General features: G+C 33.0%; 3 protein-coding genes across 8 annotated transcripts; all 3 read left to right on the top strand.

The window, feature by feature from the left end:
• The first annotated feature begins 89 nt into the window (after window positions 1–89).
• LOC110616789 (derlin-1) lies at window positions 90–2,131 on the top strand. The gene is made up of 7 exons (XM_021759283.2): window positions 90–397; window positions 583–718; window positions 802–875; window positions 983–1,076; window positions 1,261–1,389; window positions 1,477–1,637; window positions 1,806–2,131. The coding sequence occupies exons 1-7, from the start codon at window positions 381–383 to the stop codon at window positions 2,026–2,028; spliced, it is 834 nt and encodes a 277-aa protein (XP_021614975.1). The 5' UTR covers window positions 90–380; the 3' UTR covers window positions 2,029–2,131.
• A 2,482-nt stretch (window positions 2,132–4,613) lies between these two features.
• LOC110616978 (U-box domain-containing protein 35) lies at window positions 4,614–11,243 on the top strand. Of its 6 annotated transcripts, none has more exons than XM_043957441.1 (11): window positions 4,614–4,897; window positions 4,978–5,099; window positions 5,641–5,865; window positions 6,154–6,275; window positions 6,378–6,499; window positions 7,038–7,234; window positions 7,975–8,390; window positions 8,708–8,812; window positions 8,931–9,359; window positions 10,175–10,927; window positions 11,028–11,243. In XM_043957441.1, the coding sequence occupies exons 3-11, from the start codon at window positions 5,664–5,666 to the stop codon at window positions 11,208–11,210; spliced, it is 2,529 nt and encodes an 842-aa protein (XP_043813376.1). In that variant the 5' UTR covers window positions 4,614–4,897; window positions 4,978–5,099; window positions 5,641–5,663; the 3' UTR covers window positions 11,211–11,243. The 6 variants fall into 6 exon arrangements, with proteins under 6 accessions (XP_043813376.1, XP_021615225.1, XP_021615222.1 ...); XM_021759533.2 differs by having other exon boundaries at window positions 5,622–5,865; XM_021759530.2 differs by having other exon boundaries at window positions 4,614–5,099; window positions 5,622–5,865.
• A 3,677-nt stretch (window positions 11,244–14,920) lies between these two features.
• Window positions 14,921–18,687, top strand: LOC110616979 (acid phosphatase 1). The gene is made up of 3 exons (XM_021759537.2): window positions 14,921–15,763; window positions 16,249–16,458; window positions 18,242–18,687. The coding sequence occupies exons 1-3, from the start codon at window positions 15,345–15,347 to the stop codon at window positions 18,417–18,419; spliced, it is 807 nt and encodes a 268-aa protein (XP_021615229.1). The 5' UTR covers window positions 14,921–15,344; the 3' UTR covers window positions 18,420–18,687.
• The last annotated feature ends 1,680 nt before the right edge of the window (window positions 18,688–20,367 follow it).

Below are 20,367 nucleotides of genomic sequence, written 5' to 3'. Positions count from 1 at the left end.
ACATCTTATAAATTTATGTCTTCAAAACTATGGAATAGTAATATTATTGTAGTTTTTAAAAATTTAAAAAATCTAAATTGAATTGCAACCGGAATAAAGCCTTGTGAATGGTAACAATTTTTCTACTGAAACGGTTGGAAATTAAACCGATTAGAATAAGAATCGATTCAAACCGTAAAGCCGGCCGTTTCTACCTTTTAAGTGGGTTGTTATCACTGCCAACTTAAGCTACACTCCAAAGGACCCAGAGGTCAAAGTCTTCTCTTTGGAACATCCGATTCCTCCGCTGAAAGCGTCAAACGCTATGAAATTTTATTTCTTCTCTCGCACCATTCACCACCACTACCACTACCACTACCACTACCGTCAGTTTTTCCAACATGTCTACGCCGGCAGAGTAATCACGCACGCTTAAATCATCTCATGTTTTCGTGTTATGTGAACTTAATCCTTTGATAAATAGTGTCTGGCTGATCATCTGTTATGCTCTTGATTCTACTTGTTCCTTTCTATACCTGAATTTGATAGCAAGAAGCATTTTTGTTAGATTGATTTCTTCTGTATATATTTTGGAATCAACAGATACTATCGTTCTTTGCCACCGGTGAGCAAGGCCTATGGGGTGGCTTGTTTGATGACCACAGCCGCTTACTATCTGGATCTTTATAACATCAGGAATATAGCTCTCTTTTATGGAGATGTGATTAAACGTTTTCAGGTAAAATGCTCTTAGTTGTATATAGTTTTTATATTATCAAGTGTTTAGATATCCAGGAGCTTTGAGGCTGATGTTGAGAGCAGGTTTGGAGGCTGTTTACCAATTTCTTCTTTCTTGGCCCATTTTCATTTCCCTTTGCATTTCGTCTCATAATCATGTAAGTAATTCGTCTTATATATTACAATTATAGCTTGATCAGCTGAGGAGTTGAAGTTTTAGCAAGTAGTTTTATTTCTGTGTTGCTTGATCATCTTGAATTCACAGAGCAAGATATGGGGTTTCTTTGGAGAGAGGACCTTTTGACAAGAGGAGTGCTGACTTTGTTTGGATGTTCTTCTTTGGAGCACTTTCACTTCTTGTAAGTTGGGATAATCACAATACAATTTTCATGCCTTTTTTTTCATCTCCCATTTATTCCAGTATACAAAATTGAGAATTTGTCATAGTTCTTATAAGCTTTCAGATATAAATTGCTGTTGTTGGTATAGTACTAATCTGCATAGTAATCGGACAATGATAAAAGTGCTGCTGTTTGATCATAGCTGATGGCAGCTGTTCCAATGCTCTGGTCTCCTTTCATGGGAGTTTCTCTGGTTTTTATGATCGTCTATGTCTGGGGACGTGAGTTCCCTAATGCACGTATCGACATTTATGGACTTGTGTCATTGAAGGTAGGTTTATTAATTACAGTTCTTGTCTTAATCATACCATTTTGGTGGTTCATTTTTGCTCATCCTGTAATTCAAAATGAAATGAAGGGATTCTATCTTCCCTGGGCAATGCTGGCCCTGGATCTGATTTTTGGGAATCCATTGAAGCCAGACATTCTGGGGATGGTTGCTGGACATCTTTATTATTTCCTGACAGTGCTTCATCCTCTTTCTGGTGGAAGATTCATCCTCAGGACTCCTCTCTGGGTGTATCCTAACTTTTGTTTTTCTCAAAATTAGTCCTAACATAATTTTTAGTGCCTGGAAGATAAATTTATCTTCAATTTAGTTACCCTTTTTGGGGGCAAAGTGAACTATTGCAGGGTTTCAATTTAAGCACTTGTTGTTTGCTTAGTCCTTAATGATGTGAATCCAAGTCACAAACTGGTAGCATTTTGGGGTGAAGGGACACAAGTAAATGCCCCGGTGCAGCGTGATCCTTCTGCAGGAGTTGCTTTCCGAGGAAGAAGCTACCGTCTCAATGGCACCAGAGCCAGGCCTGCAGAAGAATCTCAGGGAACCACTCCGGCCCAGCAGCCAAATACCTCAGCTGACGGAGTGGCTTTTCAGGGAAGAAGTTATCGTCTTGGAGGCCGTTAGGGACTTACTGTTGTAACCAATATTTTCTGCATCAAAGTATAAGTGCAATTAATCTTAAATCAAATAATGTATTAATTACTACCAATTAAGTTATATTCCTCTCTTATTTTTTAATGTGTCAAATATTAAAAAAAACACTGATATGAAATCTTGAAATCTTTTTTTTTTTTTTTTTAAATTGACTGACTTTGCTTAACAGCATTTTAAAGAAAAATGGTCTTAAAGGAAAACACTAATTTTATTCAAAGAAAAAACTATCAATATAAATAGTCTAAGTAATAAGGATAACAAATATTTTCTTTAAAAAAACAATTGACGGAAACATTTTAAAGAAATGTGCTCTTAGAAAAACTATATGAATCTTGAAATCCTTTGTATCAAATGCTAATTTTAACTATCAACATAATTAGTCTAATTAATAAGAATAAGGACTTCGTACCTACCGATCTTGGTTAAAAACAAGAAAATCAAAGTATGTGGTCAGTGGTTGACCCACTCCAGATCACCTTCAATGCATGATACTAAGAGGTCAATGGCGGCTACGTGCCTACCGATCCTATGGTTCTTGATTTTCTTTCTTTTCTTTGATTGACTACTATTTCAACGGTTTTGTCTGTACTGTAAATTCTGTAGTTAATTGTTTAGAGATTATTTTCTGAAGAGAGTTTTAATCGTCGTCTCAACAGGAGTTTCGTCGCATACGCGTGACGGCGGTGGTTTTGGAATTTTTACTGTCAGACCATAATATATTTGACTTCTTTTTACCTGCAGAGACTTCGACACTCGATCTTCTCATTTGCTTGTTATCTTTTGGTCGCGTTCGTTTTTCTGATCATCCAATTATCATCCGACTCGAATTTGGTTTAGCAATGCAGTAATCGATGCAGATAAAATAAGATGCCGAGGCGATTTCTACCAATGGTTTTACCGATGATTTTTTTTCGCTTTTAATTTGTAATTTTGTCCATTTGAATTAAGATAATTTCAGTTGCGGAGAAAAAAAATATATTAAAACTCAAGTTATCAATTAACCTACACGGAAATTTGTATTGTTTTATCATATATTGTGATTTAATAAAAAAAATATTATTTTTAAATATAATTTTAAATTATTAATTTAATCTTTTAAAAAAATATTTTTTTAAATTTATATATTTATTAGGTTACAATATAAATTATGGATTAAAATGTAAAAAGTAGAAATTTACCACAATACATTTAACCTGTTTTAAAAATTTTTACCTGTTACAAGTGAATATCTATCCTTCTCCAATCCTTGATTTTTTTTTTTCTCCTTTTGAAATTCTATCCTTGATTTTGTTAGGATAGGATCATATTTAGGGGAGGGTTTAATGCAACAAGTTTAGCTAAAATCCATCACTTTATTCACATAATAATAATAAGGTAAGAAAACTGTGTTTCGCTCTTCACAGATCATTGCTTCTGAGTTATATGTAATTTGAGGAGATGAGTCCTGGAACTCCAAGGAGAGATGCAAATTGCTTTGAAGAGTTCTATCCGTCAAATCTTGCAACAGAGCACCCCATCTCTAGGCTTCTCAGGCTCCGAGGATATTATTTTTTTTATATTTTTAATTCTCTCCAATTTCAATTTCTAATTTCCTCATTGCCCTTGTAGGCCCTTCAATGATATTTAAAAAAAAAAAAAAAGAAACAAAAGAAAAGTATTCTGAATAGATGTTTGGTCTAAACTTGCAATCGTGTCAAAGATCCCTGCGACGACTTTGACCAGGTCTCCTCCAGCTGTGGGCTACTATTAATACTCCTGCAATTTTGCAGTGCAAGCCATAACTTTGTGGTAGAAAAAGTTATTTTCTCCGGGAACTATTGGATAGCAACTCAATAAAAAATTATACATATAAATAAATAAATAAGTGAAGCTTAAAACAAATTGAGCAGTTTTTTTTTTTAAATAATCAAATTTATATATTAATAAAATGACAACATGAAATCAGCACTCTATCCCTTATCTTGCAGTGGATGTTTTAAAAGATTTGAACCCCAAAAGTCAACAAATTCACACCATCTTTCTCATTTGACTCATCGGGGAAAAAAAATGACAAACAAATAAATTTTCTTTTCCAGGAAAAACCGCGTTGCCCCTTTGCTTTAAATGTGATGCATGCTCTTGTCCAGTCTTTCATCTGGACTCATTTAGAAGAGCTTTAAACTTCCAAATAAGAGCTCATTCCATAAAGGAAAGGTGATATAAACTCTGTATTAGGGCCAAATTTTTCTTCAATTGATAAATAAGTGATACATTCATGTATTTAATTTAACTTAAAACTAAAACATTTATTGATGAAATATATAATCACAAGAATTAAATTCTGGTTATGGTGTACCAAGCTCTTTACCTCTTAGTAAATATATTCCACCCCAATTTGAATTAATCATGATTACATGTATTAAAGAAAGATAGAGGTTCATGTGGACGAGTTCTTCCCTGTTTCCTGGATACATCCTCCCAATATCTTTATTCTCAGGTAAGTAGAAGGGTGGTTGAAAGGTAGTGGTTTCCTGCAGATAAACCAGAGTCCGGTCCCAGCAACGTTTTAAAATCTTAACTACTAACACAGTGGTAGTAAGCGTAAAAGACAACTATCTTCTTTGCTGCTTATTAAAATAATCACCCCATCCTTAGAAAAGGGTAAAAGGTTTTTGTCCGGTTTAGACCCAGACAATGATAACTTGGTTAGCTACAAAACTTCCACAAGTAAAACAAGAAAACCAGGACATCTTGCACCTTTACAATTATCATTTTTTACTTTTTAAAGTCGTTGTCAGAGACGGGCAAATGCCTCACGGTTGAGTTGCCTTCGTCTTTTAGAGGCAGTATCTGCTTTGTTGTGAGTACTCTGTTTCGCGTCATCATCTGCTTCCCTTGAACTAACCATAATTTCTTATTTTCCACTTGTGATATATAAAGGCCTTGGGACGCCTGAATTCAAGTTTATTCAAAAGTTTAAAGTGGATATTGAATGGTGGGTTTCTAATTTATATTCCGAAAGGAGCTCCTGAAAGTCAAGGGTTCGACGTTCTGAGCTACTGGTGCGTATAATTTTTCTCTATTTCTTGTTTTGAGACTTCTTCTCCTCTTCTTTCTTTTCTGTGTTTCTGGGTTTTCTGTTTTTTCCCCCTTCTCTGAGTTGGATATTTTACGTGTTTAAACGCGGTTGATTTTCTATGGTTCCGACTTATGCGTTTGCTGGAAAGATATCCTCCAATTATAGCTCTTTATTTCTCTTATATATATATATATCTCTATATATATATAATTTCGGAGCATTTTGCCCTTTGGAAAGCAAGGATATTTTCACTTGATATCTGATTCTAATTACTAATTCATATCTCTCTTTAGCCAAAATCTTCAACCTTTTTTTTAGCAGTATCTGTTGAAAATAGGTGGTTCTGTAATTTCTTTCGTAGCAGGTTAAGCTTGATATGCCATTTCGAGTTGCCTAAGTAAAAAAGTTGGGGTAAAATTCAAATTTTATTGGGTTGTTTGGCATGCTTCGAAGTCTAATTGGTTTAGAAGTTTTTCCATTTGTTAATGCTAACTTCGATTACTAGGTTATGGTTTTTATTCTAGTGGCGGAAATAAGTGGCTGAGTAATGGAGGGAAGTGAAAAAATTGAGACTGAACGAGTGTTCGGGTTGCCTCCTCCGCTGTCTTTAACTGTTGGGATAGCTATCAATGGAAAAACGAAAAGCAAATATGTAGTAAAATGGGCATTGGAGAAGTTCATTCAAGAGGAAAAGGTTTTGTTCAAGTTGTTGCATGTTCGCCCCAAGATTACGACTGTACCTACAGCAAGTAAGCTACTTATCTTCATTTTTCCCCCGAGTAAAAGAGAATGCGAGATTGATTTTAATGTTTTTTGGAAATGATTGTAGATTTGAATAGACTGGAAGGGTGTTCTCGTATCAGAATGTAGGAAAAAGAGATACAGGTGGTTACTGAGGTTTTTTTGGGGGGGGGTTAATGGGAACATCCTCTGAAAACAGTTTGAGACATCAATTCTGATAAAGAGAAAGATGAGATTCATAATTAAAGTTAACTTTGTTATCTTTCTCTAACCATCTGATTTTATTTTCTTATCAGTGGGAAATTTAATTCCTATATCACAAGTACGAGAGGATGTAGCAGCAGCTTATAAAAAGGAAATGGAGTGGCAGACAAATCAGTTGCTTCTTCCTTATAAGAACATTTGTACTCAGACAAAGGTCTCTCTCTCTCCTCTCTCCTCTCTCCTCAGTGTTGGGTGGTGATTTTTGTCAAGTGAATGTTGAGAAACTAGAACTTAAAATCCTCCTCTTTGGATGTAGGTGCAAGTAGATGTCATCATGATTGAATCAGATGATGTGGCTAATGCAATAGCAGAGGAAGTTGCTAAGTGCACTATCAAGAAGCTTGTGATCGGAGCTTCTTCTTGTGGCATGTTTACCAGGTACATAGTGTAAAATCCAATTATTGTGCTAAATTCTGTTAAATTTGAATACTACAATGGCTGTTATATCTGCCCTTTTTCTATGAATATCTAGTGCTATGCTGAAAAATAATTCGTTAAACCCCAGTCATAACAAGTGACAACTGCATTAGAGATAGATCTAAGCCTCACATAATTGTTAGTTTTATAAGATTGTTTTGCAAAAATAGAGAAGGTTTCAGACTTTTGCAAACATTAGTAGTATAATTTCGCTATACAGAATCATGCTGTTAATGGAAATTAAAGTGATCATATCTCCAACTGATGACTGAACTATTCCATATTGTACGGTGCTGTCTCATACCAAGTTATCACAGAATGTCTATGGATACATATACAAGAAGATGAATGAACATAGAGCTGTTTACTTTTTCTGATAGTGGTGAAGAACAATAGAAATACTGTAAGATGAAAGAACACTGGCCATAATGGTATCATAATTCTTTTGCTGTGGATTCTCTTTTTGAAGATGCTGTTGTTGACAAGGTAATGTTTTCAGGAAACTCAAAGGAAATGATCTGTCCTCAAGAATCTCCACATGCACCCCAAAATTTTGTACGGTCTATGCTATTTCAAAAGGAAAATTGAAATCGATCCGGCCATCAGATTTGGAGACGAATGGAAGCACTAGAGATGATAGTAGTGTTACAAGTTCTACTAATAGTTCATCTAGTCAAACTTTGAGCTCACAAACAGGTAACTGTACTTATGATTTGAGCCAGGTGTTATGATGAATGAACAAAATAAATTCACCTGTATGCACAAGGAGGTCTTTGGGGAAGGATTAAGATATAAAGATACAAGTGTCTATCAACTATAGCCTGTGATAACATTGAACAGAACTGCCATACCAAGAGTTTTTTTTCTCTTTCTTTGTTTCTTCCAGCTCTTTGTTAATCTGATACTTTTATTCTTGATAATTAAACTGTCTACATAATCATTATGATTTGGCCATATTCTGCACTTCAAACTGCAATTTATGTTGTGCAGCGGATAGAAATATTCACTGTGCTTTACACTAAATAATCACTTAGTTCTCATATTCTCTCATTTAACATTCATTTTTTTGTTTTCTTTATGGTGTTAGCATTGCAAGGATGTTCATATGTTCAGGTTTTTTTTATTGGTGACCGAGAATTAACTATGGCTATCAACTGTAAACTTAAAAAGTTTCCCCCCTTCAATGTCTCAGCCTCTCTTCGTGTGCGCACACGCATGTGTGTGTGGTGCTAAGAACTCCGGCCTAACTTACATGATAATAAACTTAAGAAACTTTGTTTGGATCCTTGAAAATTTTTCAATATTTATTATAAAATAAGGTGAATTAAAATCTAATGGGGTTGCAGAGCTTTCAGTTTCTTGGCTGACAATTTCTTCATTATGTAGGCCAATGAAAGTATTAATGCATCTTTTATTTTGTTTTCTGTAATGTGCAGATGCTGCTTCAGTTTCATCATATTCTCAATTCCATTCTCCTTCCCTACCAATGCAGCGATTTCAAGCTCTTTCATGTATAAACCATGGTCTTTTTCACTCAACAACAAATTCCATTGAGACCAATCACTCAAGACATCAGTCTCTGGATGTTGACGTTCAAGCCATTTCAACTATAAACCAGGGCCTTCTTCATAGCAGAACAAATTCTGTAGAGACCATTAATTCGAGATGCCAGTCTCTGGATATTGAGGAAGGGAATTATGTAGCAAGTTCTTGGCCCAGTACTTCAGAAATTGGACATCCAATCAGTCAGAGTTCTAGTTGCAAAAGCTTGCCAACTGATTACCAGTCATGGGTGTCTGATCAAGCTTCCACTTCAGATATGCTCACAGAATGTTCTTCGTCTGACAGCCAGGTACTCTATACCATTTGGGGCATATTATATTGCTTGTATCTGAGAAGTTGTTCATCCTATGCTATGCGATAAATCTTATGAATTTATTCACTACTATTTTTTTTTTCTGCTAAGACTATAGACCTTGAAAAAATGGTATTTTGTAAGTGCCAAGCCCTCTAATTTAAAATATATGATTCTAGAAATGCATTTACGTTAATATTTAACAGTACTTACTGTTTTTTTTAAGATAACCTGTAATAAACAAATTTATAGCATTTAGTCACTGTGGTGCGTATTTTTATGACCCTGGAAGTTACATCATGCTTTTTAATCAGCAGGCAAATATTAACTTTGAGCTAGAAAAGCTGAGGATTGAACTAAGACACGTTCGAGGAATATATGCCATGGCTCAAAATGAGGCTATTGATGCTTCTCGGAAGGTCAGTTTTGGCATCATACAAGGCATCTTGGTTGAGGACTTGTTCTGGTTTAATGTCTTCGTTCTGTATACTTGTCTTTTCATTTAGATTGATGTGTTCCAGTACTTCTTTTTATCAGTTGAATGATCTTAGTAATCGTCGTTTTGAGGAAGCAACAAAACTCAAGGAAATACACTGTCGAGAGGAGAAGGTTAAAGAATTAGCAAGACAAGAGAAGGAAAGGAGTAAATCTGCAACAAAGGAAGCTGAATACACAAGGACGTGTGCTGAAAGAGAAGCTTCACAAAGGCAAGAAGCTGAGCTCAAAGCCATGCGTGATGCCAAAGAAAAAGAGAGGCTTCAGAATGCTCTTGTGGGGCCGGTGCAGCAATACCAGAAATTCACATGGGAAGAGATTGTGTCTGCAACCTCATCATTCTGCAACGATTTTAAAATTGGAATGGGAGCATATGGAACTGTGTATAAGTGCAGTTTGCATCACACAACTGCTGCAGTGAAAGTCCTCCATTCAAAAGACAATAAAAATTCTAAGCAATTTCAGCAGGAGGTATGGAAGTTTCATGTTTTCTCACTAAATCTTTATTAATAATGAAAGGAAGCTTAAGTGCTCTAGTTATTTCACAGAAAATATTTTCTAACAATGTTTGGGGTATTTGAGCAAAAATTGGTCAATGAAAAATATTTTCTTGATCAAAGAAAAAGTTAAATAATTTTTTTTAAAAAATGAGTTTATCTTTTCAAAAGCACAAGTCACTTTTTGGCCTTTGAGAATCTTATTAACCACTAAACTTTACATGCCTAAATTTATTATCATCATTTTTTTTCTAGTTTTGCAACTAAATAATGAAAATAATTAATTTCCCTTGGAAAATATTTTCCCAAGTAATGAAAAATAATTTTCACACAGAGTTATTTTCCGTGAAACAAACTGACCAAAAAAAAGCAGTCAAACTTATTTGCATTTGCTTTAGGAGGAATTAAGTCCCCTTGGGTCTTCAAGGGTAGTATTCATAATATGAAATTTCTTGAAGAATGCTGTGGTTTCTGCTCTTTCAGGGTGTGAAACTTTACTTTCTTGTTCAATTGATCAAGTTTGAATGTTCAACCTAACTTTCCCTGAATATTTTATCATGGGAAAGCTATTTACTTGCTCAAAGTTCTATTGCTTTCTGGTTTTTCTGCAGTGTATGTTGGCTAATAAGAAAGGGACAACATTACTTTTTCTAAAAGTGGTGTGTGAAAATACTGTCCTTCTCCTGTGCAGTTAACATACCAGAACTAAATTCTTTATGATTGTTGGAGGAGGTACTCTGACCCTGAACTTTAAGTTAATACTTTGCTTTGCTTTCTCTTGGATTTCAGCTTGAGATCTTAAGTAAAATTCATCATCCGCACTTGCTTATCCTGCTTGGTGCTTGTTATGATCATGGTTGCCTAGTTTATGAGTATATGGAAAACGGTAGCTTGGAGGATAGGCTACTCAGGGTGAACAATACACCACCTATACCCTGGTTTGAAAGATACCGAATCGCTTGGGAAGTAGCCTCAGCTCTTGTTTTTCTTCACAGCTCTAAGCCAAAGCCAATTATTCATCGTGATATGAAGCCGGCTAACATCTTACTTGATCGCAACTTTGTGAGCAAGATTGGTGATGTTGGTCTTTCAACAATGCTTAATACTGATGCTTCCTCTGCAACCAGTATGTACAAGGACACAGCGCTAGTAGGGACACTATGCTACATAGATCCTGAGTATCAAAGAAGTGGGTTGGTTTCTCCAAAATCAGATGTTTATGCCTTTGGGATGGTAATTTTGCAGCTGCTGACTGCAAAACCAGCAAAAGCATTGACGCACATAATGGAAACAGCAATTGATGATGATCGTTTATTGGAGGTTTTAGATTCAGAAGCTGGGAACTGGCCACTGGAAGAGACGAAAGAATTGGCATTACTAGGACTGAGTTGCGCCGAGTTGCGTCGCGGAGACAGACCTGATTTGAAAGATGAAGTGCTTCCAGCACTTGAGAGATTGAAGGAGATTGCTGATAAGGCCCGAGATACAATTTCCTGTATTCACCCCACACCTCCTAACCACTTCATCTGCCCAATACTCAAGGCATGTCCTGCGTTCATATGATTTTCTAACACTGTAATGTTATAATTCAAACTTTAGACAAATTTAAGGTCTTATTTGTTTTGTTTGCTTCCTGTTTCAGGATGTAATGATGGACCCCTGTGTTGCTGCGGATGGATACACTTACGACCGCAAAGCAATTGAGAAATGGCTTGAAGAGAATGATAAATCACCAATGACAAACTTGCCTTTGCCAAATAAGAATCTCTTACCAAACTATACTCTTCTTTCTGCAATCGTTGAGTGGAAGTCTAATAAGCAATGACAGATTGCATTCTGTTCATTTTTCAGGTTAACAGACCAGGGATTTTTTTAGTTTTGTTTTTTCTCTACAGGTCCGTGGAATGAATAGGAGTTGTGTAAATAACATTGAGAAGATAAGTTATCATTCTTGCATATAATTCATAATGAATATTTTTTTTATATTAATATTGGTATTGTTTTAATATTAGTATTATTGTTTTGATGTTAGGAATTTAAAATTATTTGTTATTCTAAAATGAACATAAAAATGAGATCTTATGTGTAAAAATCAATGTTTAAATTGGAATTAAAACCAAAATTAAAGCTAAATAGAACTAAAACAAATATCAAAACAACAGTAAAATTGTTTAGAACCAACATGAAACAGAACCGAAGTTAGTTCTTCTAATTCAGAAATTCAACTGGTAGATTAATTAAAACTTAATTAAATAATAAATTTATTAATATAATTAAGTAAATGTAATTAATTAATCTTATTTTATAAGTAAATTATTAAATAATATTATAAATATTAAATAGAATTGATGTAACACATTAATCATTGTCACATTAAAATAAATTCACGTGTCATGATAAAATAAAATAAAAATAAAATCACATAGCAAATCTCACTCAAAGATTCAAATACAGTAATTCTTGATTTCTTATCGCAATTCGTACTCTCTATAATAAGACAAAATTTTAAGAAAAAAATATTATTAAAAAACACAATCAATCAGATTTTATTATATTTATAATCACAGAATTTTATGTTTATTGATCGGTATAAATTAAAAAATTTAATATTCAATTTTACTTTTTTACAATATAAAAATTAATGAAAGTAAAGATTAAATATATATTTTTATGTAATTAATTTAAATAATTTATTACATTAATTTTTCTTTTTAATCTATTGATTCGAGTATCAAAATAGACGTAAACCACTGTATATTCTTTCATTGCATAGTTTTATTTAGATAATTATATAAAATTTTTATTGAAATTTAAAATGGGTAATTGCAAATGTTAAAAAATATTTAATTAATTTATTTGTAATAAAATAATTTTAATGTTTTTATACAATTATAACATACTTTTATTTAAATTATATATTTAATAAAAACATAAAATAATAATAATAATAATTTTGCATGTATTCATTATATTATACATATTATTTTCATTTTTTGCATATACCTCGATATACTTATTGTTGCATCTATTATTAAAATTATATTAAAAAAACGTTTTCCTAAACTTCACTTTTCTGCATATATGAATGCATTGCGCATATGTACATCTTTATCTATATTCATTAAATTCAACTCTAATAAAATTATAGTGATAATTTTGTTTAATTTTTTCTTGTATTAAAAATTAATAATTTTGTGTTAATTTCATTTTTATTTTTTTATTTAATTATTTTTATTATTATTCATTCATTATTTAAGAATATTTAAAAATTAATCTTGACATATGTGTTTGAATTTTAAATTATATGATCTATCTAATTTTTTATTAATTATTTTTAAAATATCAAAATACTTTAATTTTACAAATTATTTTGTTAATTTGATTATGTGAAAATTAATAATTATATTCTTAATTTTTTTAAAAAATAAATTATTTAGCCTTTATATTTTAATTTTACCAATCTAAAAAAATATTTTAATGGAGAAACATTCAAGTTAAAATACATGAATTAAAAGTAAACTTTATTATTAGGTTGATAGAGTAAAAAATATAAGTGTAAATTTTGATAAATTTAAGAATGTAAAAGTAATCTTTCCTAGAAAATAAACTTTATTCTCTCCATTATTTTCTCTCTAAATTTAGAGAGAAAATAATAATTTATGAGAGGAAAGTATATCTTATATAATAATATTATAAAATTGCCTTTTAGAGTTTTTCTTATATATATTTTTTTAAATTTATAGAATAAAATTATATTTCTCTCTTTATTTTCCATATTTTTTTCAAATAAAAGAAAATAACTTTATTTTCAATATTATTTTATTTATGTATATCATATCTAAATAAGAACAATAAAATAGAATAGCAAAGAGAAAATAATTTTTATTTTACACTCTTCATTTTTCTTTCACTTGTAAAATTTCACGGAAATAAAAGTGAAATCGCTTTCTTGAAAATTTCTCCAAACAGAATAAATAAATAAATTTATGGAAAAATTACTTTGTAGTCCCTGAGGTTTAACGTAATTAACACTTCTGTCCCTCTATTTTGGCGACCCAATACTTAAGTCCCTCACTTTCTTTTCTGTCCAAATTCGTAGTCTTTCCGTTCAAAATAGCCGTTTGGGACACGTGAATTGACAAAATTAACTCTCTTCTTCTTCTTCTTCTTCCCCTTTCTGCAACTTCTTCTTCTTCTTCTTTCTTCTTCCTACTCTTTCTGCAGCTTCTTCTTCTTCTTTTTCTTCCTACTCTTTCTGCAGCGTAGGAAGAAGGGTATTTTTGAAAAAAATTATCACATCTCACATTTGACTCTTTGACCAAACGGTTTAAATGGACAGAAGGACTACGAATTTGGACGAAAGAGAAAGTGAGGGACTTAAGTGTTGGGTCGCCAAAATAGAGGGACAGAAGTGTTAATTACGTTAAACCTCAGGGACTAAAAAGTAAATTTCTCTAAATTTATTTATATTAAAATGTAATTATTATTTTAGATAGATTTGATTCATTATGAAAAAGTTTGAAGCGGATATGTTCACATTAAACCTAATTATTACTATTAAATTAGATATTCATATTAAAATGTAATTATTATTTAAATCATGAAAATAATTATTAAGATAATAAATATTAATTGATAATAAATTTAAATTTAATTAGTGGATAATATTAAAATATTAAGCACTAAAATTATTTTAATTTAAATATTAAATAATTTTATTAGAAATATTTAAATATTAAAATAAATTAATTAAGCTAATGTATTAATGTTTAAAAACAATTTTAATTTTATAAAAATATAATTATTTAATTCTTAACGTATAAAACATTTAAATTTTTAAAAATTAAATAATTATGTTTTATAAATTTTAAAATTTATATTTTATAAAATTTATTGATTAGATAATTATAACGTTCGTAAGTCTGAATATAAAAAATTAACTCTGAGTGCAATTTTGTTATATATATATATATATGCAGGGGCAGAGATGAATTTTGCGTAAGGAATAAATCACAGGCACACATGACGCGAGACATTTAGCATTCCACGTGTCAATTTACCTATGAAGCTTTAATTTGCATATACGAAAGCGTGCGATTTAAAATAATTAATTATTTTATATGTCCCATAATTTTTATTTATTTCTATATTATCATTATTCTAAAATTTTGATTATTTTTTATATTATAATAATATATAAATAATTTATTATAATTTTATTTTATTTTTAATAAATATTTTAAAATTTATTTGATATTTAATAAAATTGAATGTATTTAAAATAAAATATATATAGTTAAAAAATCAATAAGAAAAATTATTTTTTAATATGTATAAAAAAATAAAATAATGAAAAATTTGGTTTAAATAAATTTCTTTAATTTTAAATTATGTGTCATAATTTTAAAATTTTCAGTGTTTTAAACAATCATTATAAAAACGTGTACCATCAACTAATCAGAGTCAGCCACATAAGCAAACCCACATCATCGAACACCATCCCGACCCATTTCTGCATCTGACTTCCCTCCAGAAACGAGAGCACATAAAAAGCTGCAAAAACCGAATATTCAAAACCACCAAACTCCGTTACTTAAAACAACTTGAGAAACTCATTCATCTTCTCCTTCCTTCGCTTAGCCCACACGCTACTTTGCTCCTTCCTCTCCATTTCTCTGAATCTGCAGAAAACAGGATAGGAAGGTTAGGTGATAAAGGGTCTTCTTCTTTTCTTCGCCAAGAAAAGGGTTTTCTTTTTATCTAATCCATTATCCATTAGCTAACCTTTTGCTCTTTTCTCCTTCCCGAGAAAAAAGAAAAGGAACAAGCGATACCAAAAAGAATTCTTCGGATTCGCTTTTGTATATATTCCTTTCTATAATAAATCCCAGTCAAAATCCCCTTTCCTCAATTCCCACCATTTCATACATTCTCCCAATTCCCAATCAAAATCCTCATAATGTATTTCCCGGGGTTGTTCCTTTTCTTTTCCTTGTTTTCCCTCGTTTTATCTGAAGAACCGTTCAATTCTCACATTTTACCGAGGCCTTTGATCCTTGAGTACCCGGGGAACATAATCGAAACTACCCAATTCAAGCAATTGGACAATGAGCTCCAATTGCAGTGTACCAGCTGGAGATTTGCGGTGGAGGCTAACAATTTGAATCCTTGGAAAACGATTCCGCAGGAGTGTGTACATTATGTGAGAGATTACGTGATGGGAAGGGGTTATCGACTCGACCTTGAGAGGGTGTCGAATGAGGCTGGAGTTTTTGCCAAGAGTGTCCAGAAGAGTGAAGATGGCAAGGATGCCTGGGTGTTCGATGTTGACGAAACTTTGCTCTCCAATCTCCCTTACTATGCTGACCATGGTTATGGGTAAGCACTATTTTGGGATTTTTGATTGTGCTGAATGTTGATTGCTTGCTTGGTTGCAGATAAATGTAGGAAACGCATAGCGAAATGGAATATTAGATTTAGAACTTACATTTCAAGTCATGTCAAGCCTGAAGAAATTGCTAGTTTGAATTTCTCTTCCAATACTGTGTATATTATGTGTAAATTCTATTTAGCTGCTGTGAGAATACGAGGAAGAAAAGGGGAAGATAAATTTGGAACTTCAAATCCTTATTATTTGGGAGTTGGGAAAGACAAAACATGTAAGAAATTGGGTCTAATGAAACTTATATGAGCTGAATTTAAACTATTATTGTAAGGAAACCGAAGTCTGTAGAGCATAAGATTCGTAAGTAATTTTCTCTCAATGGCCTAATAGCTTTTTATTGAACTAGAATGAGTGCAATGGGCATTTTGCAACAAAATTTTATTTCTTTTTTTCTTTGTTCTAATTATGGCAATATCAGCTTGGAGATTTTTGATCCAGTGGAATTTGACAAGTGGGTTGAGAAGGCTTTGGCACCGGCTATAGAGCCTAGTTTAAAACTCTATAAGGAAATTCTCGGTTTGGGCTTCAAGGTTTTCTTGCTGACAGGACGCAGTGAGAAGCAAAGGATTGTCACGGAGGAGAACTTGATCAAAGCTGGGTTTCAGGATTGGGACAAGCTTATTTTGAGGTGAGTATATAAATTTGTGGTTGACAAAAGATCGAATTTTTAATTTATATTTATGTTTTATTTGTGACGAGAGATTATGTCTGTTTGCTATGCCATTTTCAATGGGTTTGGCTTATATGCATCATTCTTGGCGGTGCAAGGATGCACAAAAATGCATACTGTGATTTTCTCAGATAAAAAATATATGGACAGTGTTTATAATAATTGGTAAATCCTGTTGATGATATAGCACCTCCAATCAAATTCTACCTTATGCAACTTCTTTAGAGAGAATATTTTCTTTCTATTCATCTTTTTTGTTTAAACATTCTGTCTGTGTGATATTGCACTGTGATGGCTGTTGACATATAATAATATTTTAGAAGCAGAGGACCCAGTGTTCCTTTTCTTAGATATTCTGACGCTAGACATTAGATCCTTTCACATGTTCCACCATGAGTGCGATAGCTCTGTGGGTGATAGCTCTGGTGAATATTTATTCATTCGTATGGTGTGCTTCAAATAAGGAGGCCTCACTAGATCATGTTTTAAATTGTGCATGTTATGTGTTGTTGAATAGGTAATATGTAATCACATGACATTTTGGTTTTATGTTACCCAGCTTATTCCACATGTTAACAATGGTTAGCACTTGCTAATATTAGCTGTTCCATACCTTGTTGAATGCATTACATTCTACTGAGTGCCTTCTTAGGTGGTTGTGGATGGGATGGATTTATTTAGAAGTTTGCTAACTGAGCAATTTGGTGTATGTTGGAACTGAAATGATGAATATTTCTGAAAATAGAATGAAAATGATTTCTTTTGGGAGTAGATTTTCTGTTGCTGTTCTATGAGCATTTCCAAAGCTGCATAATATCTGTTTGTGTCTGATCCTTTAGGAAGCATATAAAAGAAATCCTACTTGAAAGAGTCAAAACTTAATATTTGATAGAGTTTGGCATTCAAGGGATTGTTCAGAGTGTTAATTTCATACCAATAGTAGAAAACTGTGAGACCAAAAGTTGCCATGTTCTAGTTTTTTGAAGAGACCAAAACAATCCCAATAGGGCTTTGGTTGAGTATGAAACATGCTTTCCTTTGATATGAACATTAGAATATACACAGTGAAGATGTGATATTCATTTTCTTTCTGTGGATTGGAAATGGTAAACTATGAGGGTGAATGAAAAAATATTTTAGCTGTTCCTGAAAATGTGCTCTTTGTGAGCAATGTTTCTGAAAACAGTTTTTTTTAGATGCTGGATGCATGGTGGTCTGAGAACAAAAACCTGTTTTTGGAGACAGTCAACTGGGCCTGAGCTTTAATCCAGGCTAGTCCTTTTTGCTATTTCTTGGGCTAGAAATGGTTGAATTACAGTGAAAGGTGCAAAATGTCATCACTTGATTTTGGCTAACGAGAGTTTTACTGTTGAATAGAGAGCCCACGATGTGAGCGACTTATTACAATTGGTTTTCCATGTGATCATCATTAATGCTTCTCTCCTATTAGGACTTGAGTTAAGAATTGTGTTTGTACATGAATTTCGTGCTGAATGATTAAGTTCTGTGCTGAATGATTAAGAACAAATGGTAAAATTTGAGGAAACTTTGATAATTGTCATAAGGACTTCCATGATGATAGTTTGAAATTTTCTTCGTTTAGTTTTCACTGCTCTCATTTATTTCCTGTTATTTTGTCCTCTCAATCATGATGGATGTTCGTTTCTAGCATGATGACGCCTACACAAATTTTCTACATGACTATCCTTATCGCCTACTCTTGTTCTTTCATTCTGTGCAGGGCCTCCGATGATCACGGGAAACTAGCGACAATATACAAGTCAGAGAAAAGAAGTGAAATGGTAAAAGAAGGATATCGAATTCTAGGAAACTCTGGTGATCAATGGAGTGATTTACTAGGTTCTGCTATATCAAATCGCTCATTCAAGCTTCCCAATCCTATGTATTACATTCCTTGACACTAAAAAAAGAAAAAAACTTAAAATTGTTTCACCAAGTGATTGTGCATTATATAGGGACCTCAGTATTGTTGAATGTAAAGGCATCTAATCTTGTGAAGTATTATTGTACCGAGTAATGTGATGCCATACACAATGCTTATATTATTGCCATTTGCACAAGTTCTACTTTGTGGAAACACCAAATAATTAGGCTTCTGGTGATAAGAAAAACTTGTAATGACAAGTTAGGGACAGTGTATGAAAATAAAGTTGCTTTCCTGATGAATCTGATCCTTGTATCACCCCACTTATTTTATACACTTTTATATGATATAGAGTAAGCTATCCCTTGTTTCAGTTTGAGAGACTACAAGGTTTCCCTGTTCATGTGAAGTACCACACTGGTGGGGGCGACACCCTTCAATCTACAAATGCCAACTAGATCTGTACTGAAGATGGCTTTTGTGGGGATTTTCTGCAGCCCTGCAGTTTATTCAAACCTTAAGTGAGTGCAATTAGGACCACTTTGTAGTACCACCCCCACGTTGTTCTTTAGATAGCTGTAATCCATGCGGTTGAGTTTACCAGTTCAAGGTCACCATTTGCAATAAGTGGTTTTTAGATAATTGAACCTAAAATGTTGGGTGGACTTGATAGTGATTTATGTTCACCTTTCTTTTAATTGCATATAGTAAGTCTCTGACATTTTGTTCAGTTTCCCACCCTTCTCCATTAAAAATACAGCAAAATGCGGTGGCGTATGATCCCCAATTGTCATGGCTATGTGGAAATCCAAACCTACAAAACTGGGTTCCAAATTTTAAAATTATTACAATTTGAATAGAATATAGAACATTTCTCCCACAACTACAAATTAAGGTAATTGGGAAACAACATTCAAATTGTACAAAAACAGAAGGAGAAGGAAACAAGTCCATTGTCCTTGTCTTTTTGCTGATAGTGGAGTGGTGGGGCATGATTCTTTTGACATGGTGGTTGTGATTATACAAATAATAATGGAACAAACTGGACAACACATAAAGTTTGATCGGTTTGGTTGGGTTCTTAATTGCTGACTTGAGTTGGGTCTATTTGAAGGAAGAATTGAGTTGGATAGGAACGTCCCAATATTCCATGTTATCAACTTCATATTCTATACTCAATTAGCCTTTGCTTAAGATTATTGTTGAATAATCATCACAATTGACCCCTCAATAAAAAGGAAATTACAATTATGCCACTAAGACTGAATGAATATAGAAGTCTTTATTTTAATTATAAAATTACTAATTTAGCCTATAACTTTGGAATCCGTTGTGCCCTTTCTAGAATAAAAGGTGTAGAAATAGGGAAATGTTTTTTCTTTTTTCTTTTTTAATTGTGAAATTCAAAAGTGGAAAAGCTAAAAGAAAAGAAAAGAGAAAAGGAAGATGAGGTGGGGTATATTTGTCATTCACTTTTGAGGAAACCATTATATATGATATCTGGAGTGGTGCGGAGGGTCCACATTTGTTTTGATTGGAGAAGATGAGCTTTGAGTACCGTGGGCTCTACCTTACCTAACTTACACCTCATCAATCTCCGCCGTTAATTTGCATTCTCCTCCTCGTCTCGTCTCGTCTCAACTCTGAACTACCTTCTTCAACGTTTTAGCCTCAGTCAGTCCCACATGGCTAAGGCTAACGTCCCAGATCTCTCACAGGCGCATTTTCTTCAACACGTGTAGAAACCGGATTGGGTGATTCTTTATTTCTGAAGGATAATATCAACCGTCCGATGACGCTCAAGTTCAGCTTATCTCAGTTGTGTCCTTGTAGTTGTATTTGGATTGCACTGCACCCAATTAGAATCAAAGTTTATATTCTCCAGTTGGAAAGTCTTCAAATCGTACGGTCATCCTATTCTTCTTCTTCTTATTTTTTAAAGAAAACTTCTGATTTCAATATGGAGCTTTTCCTTTAATCAG

Source organism: Manihot esculenta, chromosome 6, assembly GCF_001659605.2.
Source record: "Manihot esculenta cultivar AM560-2 chromosome 6, M.esculenta_v8, whole genome shotgun sequence".
NCBI classification, from domain to species: domain Eukaryota; kingdom Viridiplantae; phylum Streptophyta; class Magnoliopsida; order Malpighiales; family Euphorbiaceae; genus Manihot; species Manihot esculenta.
The sequence above is the reverse complement of the archived record's forward strand: the minus strand, read 5'-3'. Positions and strand labels throughout refer to the sequence as shown.

Coding starts and splice junctions, on each gene's coding strand:
- LOC110616789 (XM_021759283.2), top strand. Junction 1,077..1,260: donor TTGGAGCACTTTCACTTCTT/GTAAGTTGGGAT, acceptor GTTTGATCATAG/CTGATGGCAGCTGTTCCAAT. Junction 1,638..1,805: donor CTCAGGACTCCTCTCTGGGT/GTATCCTAACTT, acceptor TGTGAATCCAAG/TCACAAACTGGTAGCATTTT.
- LOC110616978 (XM_043957441.1), top strand. CDS start 5,664: ATGGAGGGAAGTGAAAAAATTGAGACTGAACGAGTGTTCGGGTTGCCT. Junction 5,866..6,153: donor TACGACTGTACCTACAGCAA/GTAAGCTACTTA, acceptor TTTTCTTATCAG/TGGGAAATTTAATTCCTATA. Junction 8,391..8,707: donor GTTCTTCGTCTGACAGCCAG/GTACTCTATACC, acceptor CTTTTTAATCAG/CAGGCAAATATTAACTTTGA.
- LOC110616979 (XM_021759537.2), top strand. CDS start 15,345: ATGTATTTCCCGGGGTTGTTCCTTTTCTTTTCCTTGTTTTCCCTCGTT. Junction 15,764..16,248: donor TATGCTGACCATGGTTATGG/GTAAGCACTATT, acceptor TGGCAATATCAG/CTTGGAGATTTTTGATCCAG. Junction 16,459..18,241: donor TGGGACAAGCTTATTTTGAG/GTGAGTATATAA, acceptor CATTCTGTGCAG/GGCCTCCGATGATCACGGGA.